Source organism: Penicillium hordei (genome assembly GCF_028827395.1).
Source record: "Penicillium hordei strain IBT 12815 chromosome Unknown utg000005l_segment0_segment0, whole genome shotgun sequence".
Lineage (NCBI taxonomy): Eukaryota > Fungi > Ascomycota > Eurotiomycetes > Eurotiales > Aspergillaceae > Penicillium > Penicillium hordei.
The window spans coordinates 4,160,396-4,175,969 of NW_026623146.1; the positions used below are offsets into that span (position 1 = coordinate 4,160,396).

Here is a 15,574-nt window from a genome sequence, read left to right on the forward strand (position 1 = left end):
CAGAGCCGCGACACAAGAAGATGCTCTCCCGCAAGAACGCGTCCCGAGAATGAAGTCAACAACACTGAATATCGCACGGTCCCAAGCAGTCCCCAGCAATGACCTGCCAGTGAACGTAGGGAGACACGCAAAACGAGTTGATACAGCACTCCCAGGCAAACACACCCTGCAGCTGTATGGCCGATTATCTTGGAAAGAAGCGAGCGTGCTGGCTCAACTCCGAACCGGCATGGCAAGTCTCAACGGATATCTCTATCGAATCAACGTTGCAGACACAGACCAGTGTGCGTGTGGACAAGCGAGAGACCGTGTAGCACTTCCTATTTCGATGTCAAAAATGGACGGCGCACCGGACGGAACTACTACAATGTACCAACACCCACCGAGGAAATATATCCTTCTTCCTAGGAGGAAAGTCGCCTTCCGATGATCAGAAGTGGACGCCGAACTTAGAGGCGGTACGGGCCTCAATACGATTCGCCATCGTCACGGGCCGACCCGAGGCCACCTAACCATGCCAACGAACATAAATCACCCCCTTTCGCCAACCTACCCCACCAACCACCTCGTGTTGCAGATGGTAGACGCGCTTCAACTGCCGAAGATAGGATGTTGAACGCTTGGAGAAGCGCCTTCAAGCCAGCCTACTAACAAAATTACTAACCCACGAGGATCCGCTGCGACACGGACATCTGAGATGACATATACACCCTCAAAATGACACTGGACTGTGTTGCACCGGTCACTTTTGTTCCTGGGATCTTACTATCTCAGGAGACATGTTTATTAAAATGCCAAAGGGAGGGGTGTACCGTACGAACAGAATGCCGAAGAGGCCTGGGTGACACGATTCAAATCAACAAAATACACAGAGAGATAAAATCAAAGAAACAAAACACAAAAGCAGGGCCAGCTACTGCTCTGGTCAACCAAGTGGCTGGGAAGTCAGGAGATTAAATTTTGGCAGGAAAATGTGGATGGCTGGTTAAGTCAACCGAATGTTGGTTCCATGGAGCAACTGGAGAGCCAGACAATACATATCAATAAAGAGGTAATTAAATGATGGCAGGGGAGAGTGGAGTGTAAATCCGATGAAGTGAACAATCTGCTAAGCCGAGGTTTGGAGTAAACAATTCTTTGCACTCCATCACAATTCTCTTAGATCTCAATATGATCAGATAAACAAATTTGTGAGGAATTGTGAGCCTAGGCCGGTTGAATAACTGTAAAAATAATTGTTGGCATAGAAATTAGTTTACCAGGTTAACTACCCTCTCTTCCCCATGCAGTCTTGTTCATAAACCTATTTATTTACCAGCCCCCACCCCAGCATTTTCTGTCCGCAAATGTTGCTTTCCGCCGCCCAGTCATAATGAAATGTTACTCTTGACCAGGTATAGCCATTTCCAATCCATAGAATGCTCGCATTCCCACTCGTCAAAGATACATAGGCATGACCTTCCAATGCTCGCATCCCTTGGGGTCTCATTGTATTGTGTGGAATAAAATCACTATCCTAGGAAGCGGTCTAGGTAGGAAAGGTTCCCGGTCAATCCAATCAGAACTTGCGTATTCCGAATCCACTTCCCAGCAAGCCATACCTGCCTTCATCCAAAAACTGGTTGTCCAGGTTATGCCAAGGCACATCGATTCCGCGACGACGACCACTGCGCGTACGGCGCACAAGAAACAGTTACCCAAGTGCTGGTGGACTGTCCAAATCTGAGGGAATTCCGTCGGAAGTTAAGGAGTGAAGCTGGGGGTGCGTTCAATAGCATATCGAGTCTTCTGGGAGGCTCATGTGAAGGTAGGAAAGGTAAATCAGACACCGTCTCGCGAGTCAGGACGACCAACGCCGCCTTGAACTTTGCAGAGTCGTCACAGCGATTCCGAAGTCGTGCGCCACGGGGGCAGCCTAACATTTGGAGCGGCAATTAGGCCACGACAGGCCTTAACGAGGCTCTAAGTTCGTTTCGAGGAAGTGGGTTTTTTTAGATATACGTACAGAGATATATATAGTTGTTGTACAGTAGCCTGCATATCGCTTTACAAGTTGATTTAATCACTAAACCAAACACGAATCCGTACCCAGCGTAGTGGGTGGTGGTTTAGAATCCAACTTTACATTGCGAGGGGTCAGGGTAAATGAAATTCATCCATCCATACTGTATAGTTAAATCAATAGGTAACGCTCTGGAACTTCGGGCTACGCAGACTTGGCCAAACTATCCTTTCACAAAGACTCAATCGATATCATTATAATTATTTTGTTCTTTTAGATCGTTCCCTGGGCCGTATCTCCCAAATTATTCAGGCTCTATCTACTCCGAAAAGTACTGCAGTTGCGCAAAGAGTACAGGCAATCACTTGTTAGTAATCTAGATCAATGCCGGGATTTTTCAATATAAGCACATGAACAGTTTTATTCTATGGCCTACCCCTAAGCTTGAAACACACCGTAGCCTATTCTTAGAGGACGACGTAGACAGTCGTCGAGGCACGCGAAGCGAACGATCCACATCCTTCCTCATCGTTAGTTTTGCTCGATTTTAAAAACAACAGCAACAGATTTCGATCAGCCATATCAGTAGCGCAGTAATGGAAAACCCACTAGCGAGCCATGTTGCAGTGAATGTTGAGGCTCCAAGGCTAGCATGGGCTCCCAATGGCTGCAGGACTCTTGCAATTCCACCCGTTAATAAACCATATATCACCGTCGCCCCAATGGATGCACCAGTGATAAAGGCCGCCGCTAGCTTCATTCCAGTCAGCACACAGTTTCAAAAGCTACCAAAGTTGGACTAACAATAGAAGAGGCGACGAGTAATATTTTCACTTTAGGAAACACAAACAAGAAAACTTGGATGATTATCGTAGCACTAGTAAAGACAAAACCTATAATGTAGGCTGAGACTGTCCATCGTGAGACATCATGGTAGCCGGCAAGGATTTTATTATCCTTGTCCAGTAGAATATCGTTGATCTCCGCGGATGCCGAGCCAAAGATCTCCAGCAGGTTAAATGAAAACGAAGTGCTTGGCTTGGAGCAGTTTGCAAAAGGACCGGTACTGTTGTCACCCTGACAATAGCCCCAGAGCCCGACAGCATAATATGCGGGAAGATGCAATTTCAGATCTTCGGACAGTGTTTTGAGATGTTCGCTGGCCTGGTCAACCGTAGTTTGTGCCGTAGCGGAGGCTTGAGCTATTTCATGCGCAGCAATCTTCGTCACGCTGTTGGCAGCATCGGTAGCCCCACTCGTTACGGTGGATGTGTCCACACCAGCAATGCTAAGTCCTCGGCGTAGATGAAGATCGCTGAGTTCTGGAAAGTTGGTCAAATTAAAATTGACCTAGGACTTTCATATCAGTTAGATGTCAACAATGTGTCCGATATACTTACCTTGATGAAATATAAGTTGGATGAAGAAGATGGCGAAAAGCATCCGGCAAACACTATTGCAAGACAGATTAAGCCCGCTGTTGAAAGGGCTAAAGGACAAAGTCTCCCCAAAAACTTTAATTTTTGCCAAAGCATACTTGATATTTTTGAAAAGAAGGGATTATCTAGACCATAAATAATGGAATAGAATGACTCCAGTACTGCGGGATAGAAGGAAATGGCTGGTCTTTATGGAATTAGCATTTGAATAAGGAATTGACTGTAGCTAACTATGGAAATAATGAAGCCCCGCAAAGCCATCAGTTGGAAATAATTTTCGCATTCAACATCTACATTATAATTCAATGGCATCGGCCTCTCCATTGTGACCCCCAACACATATACGAGTGCCTTGCAAAGCATGTGCAAGCATACCATAGAGATTCAATGCTTTCAAAGCCACATATTTTCTGGCATATCTTTGAGTAGCCACCCCTCTCATTTTTGGGTAAGGCAGCGTTGAGGTTGCGGTCTTGCGAGCCGATATAATTATCTACCTTGAACGAAGCTAGTTTCAGGTTGGAGATGAGATGACAATATCCAGAACAGGATAAATAGGAGTGCTGTTCATGGGACCGGTTGCCTGGATGGCAAAGCAAGTTGGTCTGAGGAAATTAATTACAGTGGTGCCCGACCTCGCCTTCTATGCCGGGATCATAGGCATGCTCTTATAACCCTAATCACATTATAATATAAAGCACATTGTTTTGTATGGACATGTAATAATACAAGACCGGCTAATGAGACCCGTAAGAAGGGTATAGCGTGCCTAGAATCACAGTAGCAACCTAGAATCCCCGGAGAAATACGCCCAACTAGGTAATAATGTAATAAATGGGCTTTTACAACTCTAGCCTGAAGAGGTTATTGTGGCATGGATAAATTATTTATAAGTCAATACAAAAACTACATTTCACGAGTCATGAGGTTCATACGAATCTATGTCATGCAAAGCCTAAGACTCTTCATAGCTGTACATAGTAGGGCTTACCTCGTCATTATATTGTCACAGGTTAGTATACCCCCTTCAGAAAAGAGAAGAAGGAAATGTCTAAATCAAATTGTCACCTTGCTAGGCTAGTTTCCTGTCTGAAGATCTGCATCAATAGTAATCAATTTCTTCAGCAGTAAGTGAATGATCATATATAATCTTCGCCATTCACAACCCAAATAACTTTGAGATATTAGCAAAATGTTGGTATGCACGGAGAATGCGGAAGATATGGTGGACCTCCAGGACGTGATTGAGCATATTCGTCGTTACCATGTTAGTTTCATCGGACGCCACGGGCGGCCCGCACAAACTGATGCACATGGGCATATTTGATATTGCTTTGGCTGCAACCCTTCTCAGAGCTTGAATGACCATCGCAGTTATGATTCCGACGAATCCATATGGGATCACCTCAAGCGGAATCATGGTACTATTATTGATTGCATTAACCCCTCTTCAGCAGCCCGGGGCACTAAAGCTAGGACATTATGTCATTTTTGGATAGAGCCGGTGGACTTTTGATGATCATTAGCATATATTTGAGTATGGACGCTAATGACGAGAGATCCTATAAAATGAGAGGAACAATACCTGATGGTGCCTAGTTGTTCTGATTTGATGGCAACACAACATCCCCCACCATAATAGTCCCGCTGGCTGGAATATTTCTCTCAGCGTTCCCACCATCCTTTGTCGACATTGTCGCATATCTACCGAACTGGACTCTCCCATTGACCTTTCGCATCCTGGGCAGCGCATCCAAGATTTCATTACGTTGTGCTCCGGTAAGCTGGTCAGCGCATAGCATCTGACAGCGCTGGCAAGGGTCAAGGGTATCAAATAAGAGCTGGTCTTGCCCAATGCGAACAGATGACCAGTGGTCTTCGGCATAGGGTTGTTCGGCACGAGCTGACGGACAGACCCGCTCAGCAACAACGATGTTGCTCTTAAACATGTCTGCACCGATCGCCTTGCTCACGCCAGAGGTATGCTTGGTGTTTACTTTGATTGTTTCGTTGAGGCAGTTGATTGAAGACCTGAATACAATCAAAACAGACATTTCGTTTGATACGAGCACATATTTTTGACAATTTTGGTGCGGTATTCGGTCTGCACGCGAAAAAGACCTCAAGTTAGCTAACCTCCGGAACCGATTCTTCCAGATACTAGCCAGGTTTGGTGGCTTTATATCGACGTTTACACCAAGTGAAGAGATTCGCGCGAGGGTACAAGATACACCTAGGTGCTCTGTAAAGAATGCCGAGACCACCGGCGATGCGTAGGCACGAAGACATGAGCTATCCTCGTATGCACTGGAGACTCCTTTTCGACAGCTCGAGCGCACTGGTGAACTCATAACACTAGCACTTCTGGCGTCCCAAATAAGTGGAATTTCGAGGCTGAATGGACCATTTATGACCTTGGGGCTGCAGGTGACGCGAAGTATGCCGCGTTCCATATCAAGGAACGGATATATAGAAGCCATCTGAGGATATTCTTTTTGTTTCAAGGGAAAACCGGTCACCAGATGAACAAGGTACCATTCCCCGTCCCATGCAAGCCCTTCTTTTCTGACCTCCCAACGCTTGCCTTCAGGAATCTTGAAGGCGGCACAGCCTTTGATGGGAAATATCGTCAGACTCTCAACATAAAATTGAGGGGCGACTAAGCTTTTCTCATCCATCTGAGGACTCAATGGAACCAAAGGAGGGAATCTTTCCACATAAAACTCCTCGATGAAGTCTGTGAGTGACTCTATATCCTTCAAATTGGTCATTGCTCCTATGCTAACGCGCAAAATGCCAGTTGGCCGGCCATCCAACACGTCATGGTCATCGCCGCAGCGTAAGCCACCGGTATAATGACGACGTAGGTCTTCACCTGCCCATCCGAGAGACATGGCCGTTCCTCCAGGGTTGCAAACTGAACCAGAACGCAGTTGAATATTCCGTACCGTTGCCAGTTTCTCTACTTTGGACTTAGGGATCCACTCCCCGTGACTATTTCTCATATTAAAAGCGATAATCGGGCCTTGGAGGGCGAAGTTTCCATAGCTTGATTGGTAAATCCGACAGACCTTCGTACCGTTGAAGTGTCTCAATGCGGAGAGTCGGTCATAGACCCGCTGAGCGAGAAACCCAGTATGCGCAGATATATTCGACATTGATCCGTACAGACGTTTGTGCGTCTCAAGGGCAGCGTCAAGTGCAATAATGCTGTGGAACGGAAGGGTGCCGTCCTCAAGCTGCTCATGGATTGAGGTTTCCTTTTTGGCATGCCATTGCGCTCCGGCCGCAATCACCATATCCACTGTACCCCCGCCAAAAAACTTCCGTCGCTCAAGTACGGATGCAGTGCTTTTTCGAACAATCAAAGCCCCCAAATCAGGAAACCCAAAGATTTTGTAAAAACTGAGAGCCGTAAAATCCGGTGCGGTAGCTGCTTCACTTAGGTCAAGAGGAGCAGTAGATAGAAACGAGGCGGCATCAAGCAAGGTGAATACATTCCCTCCTTCATTGGCAGCGGAACGGATTTGGCCGCACCACTGAAGTGGGAGACGTCGACCGTTCATGTTTGATTGAGCTGGAAAGGCAAACAACTTGGGGATTGTAGACTGAGCTGTGCCTAGCTCTGAGATCCAAGTGTCTACATTGGCATCACCAAAACATTGACAGCCCATGGCCGCGAGTTCTCGAACACCAATCACACTGGTGTGGGAATCAACGTGGTACCCATACCAAAACCCTCTGCGGTCAGAATCTCGAAAAGTCTCCCCGATCAACTTGATAGCTGCTGTCGCATTCGCCACAAAAACCACATCAAACTCATCGGGGCTTGCATTGAAGAACTGGAGTACCCGGAGTCGCACGTCTTCTGTCCGCTTTGTAGACAGATGTGATGATACAGACATCGAATGGGGATTTCCGAAGAGATTGGATATCATATCACCCGAGAATGACTCGATCAACGATTTTGCATAGAGCGTTGTTCCGGCGTGATCCAGATAAGTTGTTCCTGCAAGCCGTGAAAGAAGGGAGTTAGTACAGAAGAACCAAGTAACATTAAAGCCTAGGCAATACCATTGAGAAGAGGGTACTCTTGTTCACGAATAGCATCCACATCCGCAAAGTATCCATGGCCATATTGGGAATGGACGAAATCCTCCTCAATGCTCTCCATCATAAATTCTAAAAATGAAGAATGTAGCGTGATCTTGTGAAGATAGTGTGCCTTTACGTGGAGACAAATATTCAAGTGATGATTATTCCAGTGAAAAGGTTAGAAGTCTCGCAGAGGCTTTGCGGTAGATATCTATACCTGAAATAGAGGAAGAAAAAGCGGTATTTCGTGATGATATATACTAGACGACGAGGAGGTCCCTGTTTAGAGAAGGTTGCGCTAATAGTCGTTTGACTATAAGACGAACTTCGAATTAATCACCTCCGACCAACTTGCTGCACATGTGCACCGCAATTGCATCAACTGCGCGGAGCGTTTTGAACTCTTGTAACCATCAGATCCTCCCCGAAGTGGCGTTGGGCTACAAACTCTTTTTATTCGACTGTGTATCATCAAACCCTCAATAACTACGAGCGTGGCTTCAGTCAAATTCGCGCGTGTCGAATGCGGAATCCCTTCTTCTTGAACCTTTTTTTTTTCATTTATTTTTCTCTTGTTAATCAATTATGATAAACAAGGTGTTCAAATAAACTTACTGCGAGTAAAGCAGGACAGTGCCAACTTGAGATATGAAACTTTCAACGAACATCCTACAAACATTGGTCGGCTCTATGGCAGTTGACGGTTTTTGTACAAACTCGACGTTATATGAATGCATGGGAATTCAAAGAATCCATCAAAATGTAACGGCCAGATCAAATTTAACGGCTAGGAAATATGGGCCAAGAAATCATGGAGGTGTTTTTCTGTGATCGTTGTATTTATTACTTGACGGCGCTACAAAGATGACGGCGCTACAAAGATTTCGCTGAACCATGTTAAAAGCTGGGCCCTTGTAAACTGGTCCCTCACTAAACTATCTGAACAAGGCAACCCTTTATGGGGTTGGTCTGCCGACAAACCAACTCCTTTGGCTGGTTAGCAAAAATGGGATTAAATAAATACCAACAGAACGCTAGCGTAACGTATAAATCATGTAAATCACTAGTAGGCACACTATTTCATTTTACCTATAGGAGGATCTTGAGCCTCGGCGACTCTCCTATCATCCTACCTCCAATGGAAGGCACTACCCGAAGCCAGACATCTCCGACCTCTTCTCCAGCAGACTACGAGCCATCCCAAAGCCTTCATCACTCTAACGTACCTCTTGCAGCGGCCAATGTGATTGACCCAATGCAATCCTTGTTTCATTGTGATGACTATCCTTTGTCGCTAGACCCATCAGGGAAACAATATGGCACCATATACGGCCCCATGGGACACGTGGGCGTGGATGAGGTTGAGCTGCAGGCCATGACAGTTTCGGAATTCAGCAAGAAGGTTCTTTATTTCCTCCAACTAAGTCAGAGCAAGGATATACATTCAGATAATAGAAAAATGCAACTCCCACACGGTGCCCAAGAACTGGTCAATTCAACTACGACAGGATCATCTCCGATCGCACTTTGTTACCCCAACAGGCCCATAGGTCGCAACGCGGTAACCAAAGCTCGTTCAAAGGCCGTGATCCATAATGACTCCCATGGCAATGTGAAAAATCGCATGAAAAGTAAGCTACAAATACTACAGCAGCATCTCAGAGAGCAAATGGATCTTCCAAACTATGGAACGCAGGACTCGTTATTGGAAGGCCTCTCGGAGAAGCACCCGGGGTATAGTGGCATTATTCGTGCCCTTCCTCTGGTGGCAAAGTGTATTCCGGATAATTTGAAAAAAGACCTCATGGAGAAGACTAACTCAGAGACCATTAAACTAGGCATTATGCTAATGAAAAGGTGGAGCATTTGGGCGGCTTCCTTATGATTTTGCTCATGCACATTGTGTTCATTACGGATTGGCCACTATCTTGAGCCATAGTTTGTCGGTTTACTCAATATTGAAACTGTGTAGTTACTCATATTCTGCTCATAGAATGTAAAAGTATTTGAAAAGGACATTAGCTCTGAGGCGAAGAAGGCAAAGGCGACAAGCATAACACCCACTCGCCAGATGGCCCCACCTGGTACGATATCAATTCGGAAGAGAACTTTACCATCGTGTGAATTTACCAGTACGCTCGCCATACCTGTCAGATGCAATTATACGTGGTGCTTCACGTGATGGCTCTGGTGGGTTCCCCATATGAAATATCTGGATTGATTCCTAGGTAGCTATTCCTACTGTCCCCGAAGAAGGCTTCAAGTGATCCGTCAATATCAGTGCTGTCGTTCAAGCTGTCCACAAAGCCCTGCAATTATTTTAAGAGGATAATACTAGGCATGGCCAAAGCAATGTTTAAGGGGTATGGTACTACTAAACTCAAAGTCAGTAGGTGTTCTCAAATAGACCTCGTACCCGCCCGCGGGTCGGGCTGGTCTTTTGCCCGCCCTCAATATACGGCCACTCCAGTGAAGCCGTTTCTTGCGCCCAAACTCAATCTCTCACCACCAAGAGACAAATCTCCTTTAATATATCGGAGTATAGAACGAATTCGATAGATCGACCAGGACCAACACGCTCGAGTGAGGGAGGAACCGAAGGGGTGGCAATTAGCGTAAGAAACCTGGAACCGGATACTAATTCACTTATTTGCTGGCTTTTTAAGATATCAGGAGTATGGAATTGGTTGTTCGGAAAGGAGAGACTGTCAATCGTATCCCCTTCATAAAGAGATGGTGGGTAGGTATCCGAATATAGAGATAAATGGGACATTATTAACTGAATGATCTTTCGTACTGTGGGGAACTAGACGATAGGTAGAACTTAGATAGATGGATGAAACCTACTTTGTACTAAAGAATTTACTTATGCTAACTAACAAACAAATTCAATGTTCCTTTCAAATTAGGCCTGCTTCCTCGATCGATCAATATAATGTAAAGAATGTATCACCTGCCGACATAAAGAATATATATTTCTCGGCACCGATACTACAGAACTGTAGATTTCTATAATAATGAACCACCACAATATCTTAAGATATTACAATTGTGTAATTATACCATTACCTAATATGGTTAATCAGAATAAAAGTAAGTTTTTTCGAATTTCTGAGCGCATGTAGAAAATTATCTCGTAAACCTAATGTTGAAACGAAAACACTGTTTGATAACGGTAATCCATGAGGGTGATTCTGTAGAATTATACAGGTAAATCAAAAACAGTCGCAAAGTTTTATGTAAGTGAGGGCCGGGCGAGGGCGGGCTCTTACCTGCCCTCTAGATATTTTTAGCGAGGCCTATTCTCGAATTTGGAATAAAGCTCCACAAAAGGTGAGCCCGCAACTGATCATATATACTTCCAGCAACCAAAGCAATTCCGCTGTGTTATGTTTGGACCTCGTAATAATGCATATATGCCCTCTGGAGCATGGTTTCACTTGAATATCAATCACGAAATTTCTCACACAGGAGAAGATATCTCACCACGCTCACGCCGCATAAAGACCCAAAGCTTGAAGACATCCTATTGATGAAAGACTGTAAGTTCTAATCTTTCGGAGTACCAACAGCGGTTGCACTGGTTGTGGTGAAAAAGCCACTCAAGTTTATAGCGTTCGCTCAGGTCGTAGATTTGAAAGACCCAGTGGAACACATTATTCTCCTCTGTTTGACGATGGAGTCTCTGAATCACAATCCATCAGAATGTCCTACCCAAGCGAATCAACTTATAGAAAGTTATCGTCACTTATGGGAGTTGTACGTCGCAAAATTGACAGAATGTGGGCTATTGCGGGAGGCATATCAGCAACTACAAACTAGCAATATCCAGCTCTGCCAAGAACAAGCGTACTCAGGAAGTTGCCGGGCAGATCGAGAATTACTTGTGGCGTTTTCTAAGGAGGAATTTCAGACGGCGAGAAGAAAGATGACGAATCTTCTGGAAATATGCGATATTTACTCTCTGAGAATGAGAGGCAAAGGGTTGACTGGATAGATAGTACGGAGACAGGACAAATCGGGTAAAGTTTCAAAGAAACTATAAGTTCACTCCCATGCCAAGCAAATGGAAAATGAAGCTAAATAGTAATACTGTACCAGGTATTGAACCGCAACAAAGAACTCTATAATTTTTTGGAATGCAAATCGCAAGATACCCAGCCATAGAAAAGTTATCCTGACCCCTTGCTGAAAGCATCCAAGGGTACTACTAACTCTGGTTTGATTGATAGTTGCCCGTGTTAAGTCAGCGTAGCCTTGGGTGGAGATCATCCCAACAGCCAGGCCGTGGAACAAGGTCAAATCACTTTTCCATTTACGATTCCTTGATCACTAAGCTATCCGCTCCGTTCTCTTGCGAGCAGGATCACAGGATTGTTAGTCAAGATGACACACCTTCGACTAACTGAGACCGATCACAGATCCGCAGCGCAATTGGGGTGGTTGGGATGTGATGTGGAGATAAGAATGGACTCTCTGCCAATCCAGCATTAAAGTTCGCCAAGAAGGCATGAAAGTGCAGAACATCGCACAAAGGCTGCACTGACCGCTGGTAATGGGAAACACCTCTAATGACTCTTGAGAGCGCGAATCGCGCAGCGTCCTTTGAGTCTCTAAATGGTTTTCCGCTTCGTCTCTCCATGCCGACATCTTCATTATCAGGCATAAATCAAATGGCATAGCTCGGAAAAATTCGACATGTTGGCTTTGAGCTTTGGCGGGCGCTTTAAAGCCACACTCACTAGCCAGCCAATGGAGGTGATTCCGAAGTCCCGCTAAGTTGGGGTTATTGATTCGTTCGTGAAGAGCCGTATCAACGGCACGCTGGATATCAACATGCATAAATGGAACAACAATGGCAACAATCCTCTGCGACAGCAGGTCAGCGTTGCAAGCAATTTAGAACCCAGGTAACAAATCAGGACAATGCCTTATCCACCCGATCCTGCAGGCAGCCACAGAGATTCAAGCAAAGAGAATCACGTGCCGTCTCTAATGGATACCTGGACATTGCGACAACCCAGGGAAGGACGCAGCAGACCGTCTAGCCAAGGCCGCGGCAAGCCCCAGCAAAACACACCCCTTCCACTTTTAGCTGACAAGGACGAAGGCGCTCATTCGCGACAACATCCGCGCTCAGTGGAGGCAGGAATGAGACTCATCCACTAAAGGCGATCACCTGCGAAAAAGTTGACAGCACTCTACCGGCAGCCTACACCAGGAGACTGTATAGGAATTTCCCCAGGGGCCGGGCGTACCTGCTGACACAGCTCCGCACGGGCCATAATTAGCTATCCACCTATACCAAGACGTTCGGCTTCCGCGACAATGATGAGTGCGTGTGCGGCACGCAAGAAACAGTCACCCACGTGCTGGTAGACCACCCAAATTGAGGGAAATCCGACAGAAGTTAAGGAGTGAAGCTGGGTATGCGTTTAGCAGCGTGTCGAGTCTGCTGGGAGGCTCAACTGAAGGTAATAGAGGTAAACCAGACACTATCTCGCGACCTAGGACGGTCAAGGCCGTGCTAAACTTCGCTGAGGCGTCCCAACTGTTCCAGAGGCGCGCACCATGAAAGCAGTCTAACAACGTGAGCGGCAACCAGGCCACGATAGGCCTGTACGATGCTCTAAGTTCGCTTTCAGGAAGTGGATCACTCTACATGTACATACACGGATAAAGATAAGGCTGTGGCCTGCGTATTGCTTTGCGAGTTAATTTAACCCCTAGACCAAAATACGACTCCGTACTCGACCTAATCTAGAACCGAACTTTGCGAGAGGTCGGGGTAAATAAAATCTACTACTGTTGCTGCTGATGCATCTCGTTTTGCGAAAGAGTGTTCGAGAAAGAATTTCTGCTTGCAACTGGTGAAACTTATTTCGATCCATCTTAGACAACAATTGTCTGTCGTTATTATAATAACTCAACGGATTAGAACAGAGCAGCCTTTGGTGATTCAGTGACATATCTAGCCTTGGCCATGATTCTCTGAAACTTGTCACTGATATTAGGTCGTAAACGACCAGCCTCCTGTTAGATTTAAACAGAAATAACACATTAATTCTCTAGTTGGTACATACAAAGTCTCTCTTGCGATGAGCCTTTAATGACAGTGTTCTCATTTTATGAGTGCCCGATGCAGAAGGATATGAATATTCTATACTATTGCTACGTGCCAACGGTGAGATATATGGCATGTTAAACGATCGAGTTATCGAGTTATGGAAGCAAGGGCCGAATTGATTTTCCTGCGCAGCCTACGTAAATGAGCCGAAGAGTGTTCGTGGTCGGCTTTGCCGTCCCCAAACTAGAATCATCCTTCCACATTTCCGGCCGTTCATAGAAGATGAATCCATAGGCGCAAGCAAGGACATGCGCTGACTGCAATTCCAGTACTCCAACCAAATCATCAATTACTGTCTGAAATGGTTTAAATCTGTATGTTAAATTTATATGTTAAAAATTCTGGACGGGGCCAACACTGTCGTTTTTGTGCCCCTTAATACCAGACGTAGGAGACATCCCGGCAGGAAGAGTCTCAGAGTCTCGTGAGAATTCCATGATAACATAATTCTCACGCGAAATTTTGATTTTGCTTTTTTGTATGAAGGCATCTTTTTGTAAAATAGGTAAGAATCTGGTGTAACATTAGCACCAGAGGTCTTCCGGAGAGATTTCTATTAATGTAAGACCTACCCTTCATTGTCAGCTCGTATCTCCACCCACACCGAGTCTGTCCTCTGGTCAGACAGCCAGCAATATTGGAGCAGTGAGCTTAAAAGTGGTGCTAGACTCTGTGCTCTGCTGAATTGGTCGTTTCCAATGCAGAACCGAATGCCACGATCCGGCTCTTTGACTTCACCAAGCACATGACGAAGGCAATCCTCACGCACCCAGAATACCTCAAAATAGCTGGTCCGGCATGCGTCGCTTTGAATCACCTTTCGCAACTTAAAGAACTTGTAAAAGAGAGAAAGACCCAGACAAATCACCAGGGTGGCTCCTGTGACAATAGTTGTCACAACGGCCATGACTGACCAGACTCCCTCTTGTGAAGCGCAAACATTTACGATCGTAGTCAACAACCCAGCCGCTGCATTCAAGGATGCTGGCCTGCCATTCAATCAGTTCTAGTTGGTTTATTTCTCGGGACTGCCTTACATAAAGAGTTTATTAGTCAGCCAGGAGTAATTAGCCTTGTACCTGTTGAATAGCCACCCCAAGACCGTCGCACCAGTTATTAGGAATAGGCAGGAGAATACAAGAAGTGGCGGATTTTGGATCGTGTTAAGGAGTACCCGCCCTGCGTTGTTCTTTTCCAATGTCTTTTCCACGCTATTCGATTTCTTCAAAGAGGTAAAAGTGCCAGGAATAACCAAATAGCCGGCGAGCAGAACCCAGTTTGCTCCGCTGGCGAGGAGGTTATAAATCCAGTTCATCTGCGCCTCTTCTTTGAGCATCCTTGTGTATGAGGTTTCATTTCCCGAGGTTGCATGGAATCCCGCTTGACTCATGCGCTGGTCTTCAATCGTATCTGTATTATTTCGTTGTTGAATCCAAGTTCGAAGAGATTTTAATGATCGAACCATCATGCCGGCGAAGAAAGTCGTCAATAGAGCAGATAACCGACAAATCAATCGGTTTCACACGTCCTGATTATTTATATATCTAGTGCGAGCTCCCATGAAGTTAAGGAAGCCAAAAGACGCTCCCTCAATTTTCTTGATATTTACTTAAGGTTGGCTATCTTCTATTCTAGCCTCCTCATAAACAAATGACTGCCAGCATCTTTATTATAGAGACCTAGTTTACCTTTCCCAAGAGGAGCTATTTAGAGCCCTATCTTCTTCCATGGCTTCAAGATAATGAAGGTTCGCTCTAAATGGCAACAGCTGAGAAATTCCGGCCTCATCAAAAGCGGAATTCTATTTTTCTCCCTTGAAAATCGGTCACCAAGAACACACCTATTATTCGAATATCCTGGATTTGGCCTTCTTCTAGATGGATGTATAGTACAGCACCAACCTTAGCCACT

The 15,574-nt window shown here is 45.5% G+C and overlaps 5 protein-coding genes across 5 annotated transcripts; 2 read left to right on the forward strand and 3 right to left on the reverse strand.

Annotated features, from left to right (window-relative positions):
- Positions 1–49: 49 nt before the first annotated feature.
- Positions 50–314, forward strand: N7537_010411 (uncharacterized protein; the record flags this gene model as incomplete). The annotated part of the gene is made up of 2 exons (XM_056901465.1): positions 50–115; positions 147–314. 2 exons carry the CDS (start codon positions 50–52, stop codon positions 312–314), a joined length of 234 nt encoding a protein of 77 aa, XP_056750133.1.
- Positions 315–2,469: 2,155 nt separating this feature from the next.
- On the reverse strand, positions 2,470–3,445 carry N7537_010412 (SUR7/PalI family protein; the record flags this gene model as incomplete). Its single annotated transcript, XM_056901466.1, has 4 exons — positions 2,470–2,522; positions 2,612–2,756; positions 2,807–3,324; positions 3,403–3,445. 4 exons carry the CDS (start codon positions 3,443–3,445, stop codon positions 2,470–2,472), a joined length of 759 nt encoding a protein of 252 aa, XP_056750134.1.
- A 1,591-nt stretch (positions 3,446–5,036) lies between these two features.
- On the reverse strand, positions 5,037–7,618 carry N7537_010413 (uncharacterized protein; the record flags this gene model as incomplete). The annotated part of the gene is made up of 2 exons (XM_056901467.1): positions 5,037–7,450; positions 7,516–7,618. The coding sequence occupies 2 exons, from the start codon at positions 7,616–7,618 to the stop codon at positions 5,037–5,039; spliced, it is 2,517 nt and encodes an 838-aa protein (XP_056750135.1).
- A 1,056-nt stretch (positions 7,619–8,674) lies between these two features.
- Positions 8,675–9,276, forward strand: N7537_010414 (uncharacterized protein; the record flags this gene model as incomplete). The annotated part of the gene is made up of 2 exons (XM_056901468.1): positions 8,675–9,167; positions 9,188–9,276. 2 exons carry the CDS (start codon positions 8,675–8,677, stop codon positions 9,274–9,276), a joined length of 582 nt encoding a protein of 193 aa, XP_056750136.1.
- Positions 9,277–14,231: 4,955 nt separating this feature from the next.
- N7537_010415 (uncharacterized protein) lies at positions 14,232–15,128 on the reverse strand (the record flags this gene model as incomplete). Its single annotated transcript, XM_056901469.1, has 2 exons — positions 14,232–14,652; positions 14,743–15,128. 2 exons carry the CDS (start codon positions 15,126–15,128, stop codon positions 14,232–14,234), a joined length of 807 nt encoding a protein of 268 aa, XP_056750137.1.
- Positions 15,129–15,574: the final 446 nt, after the last annotated feature.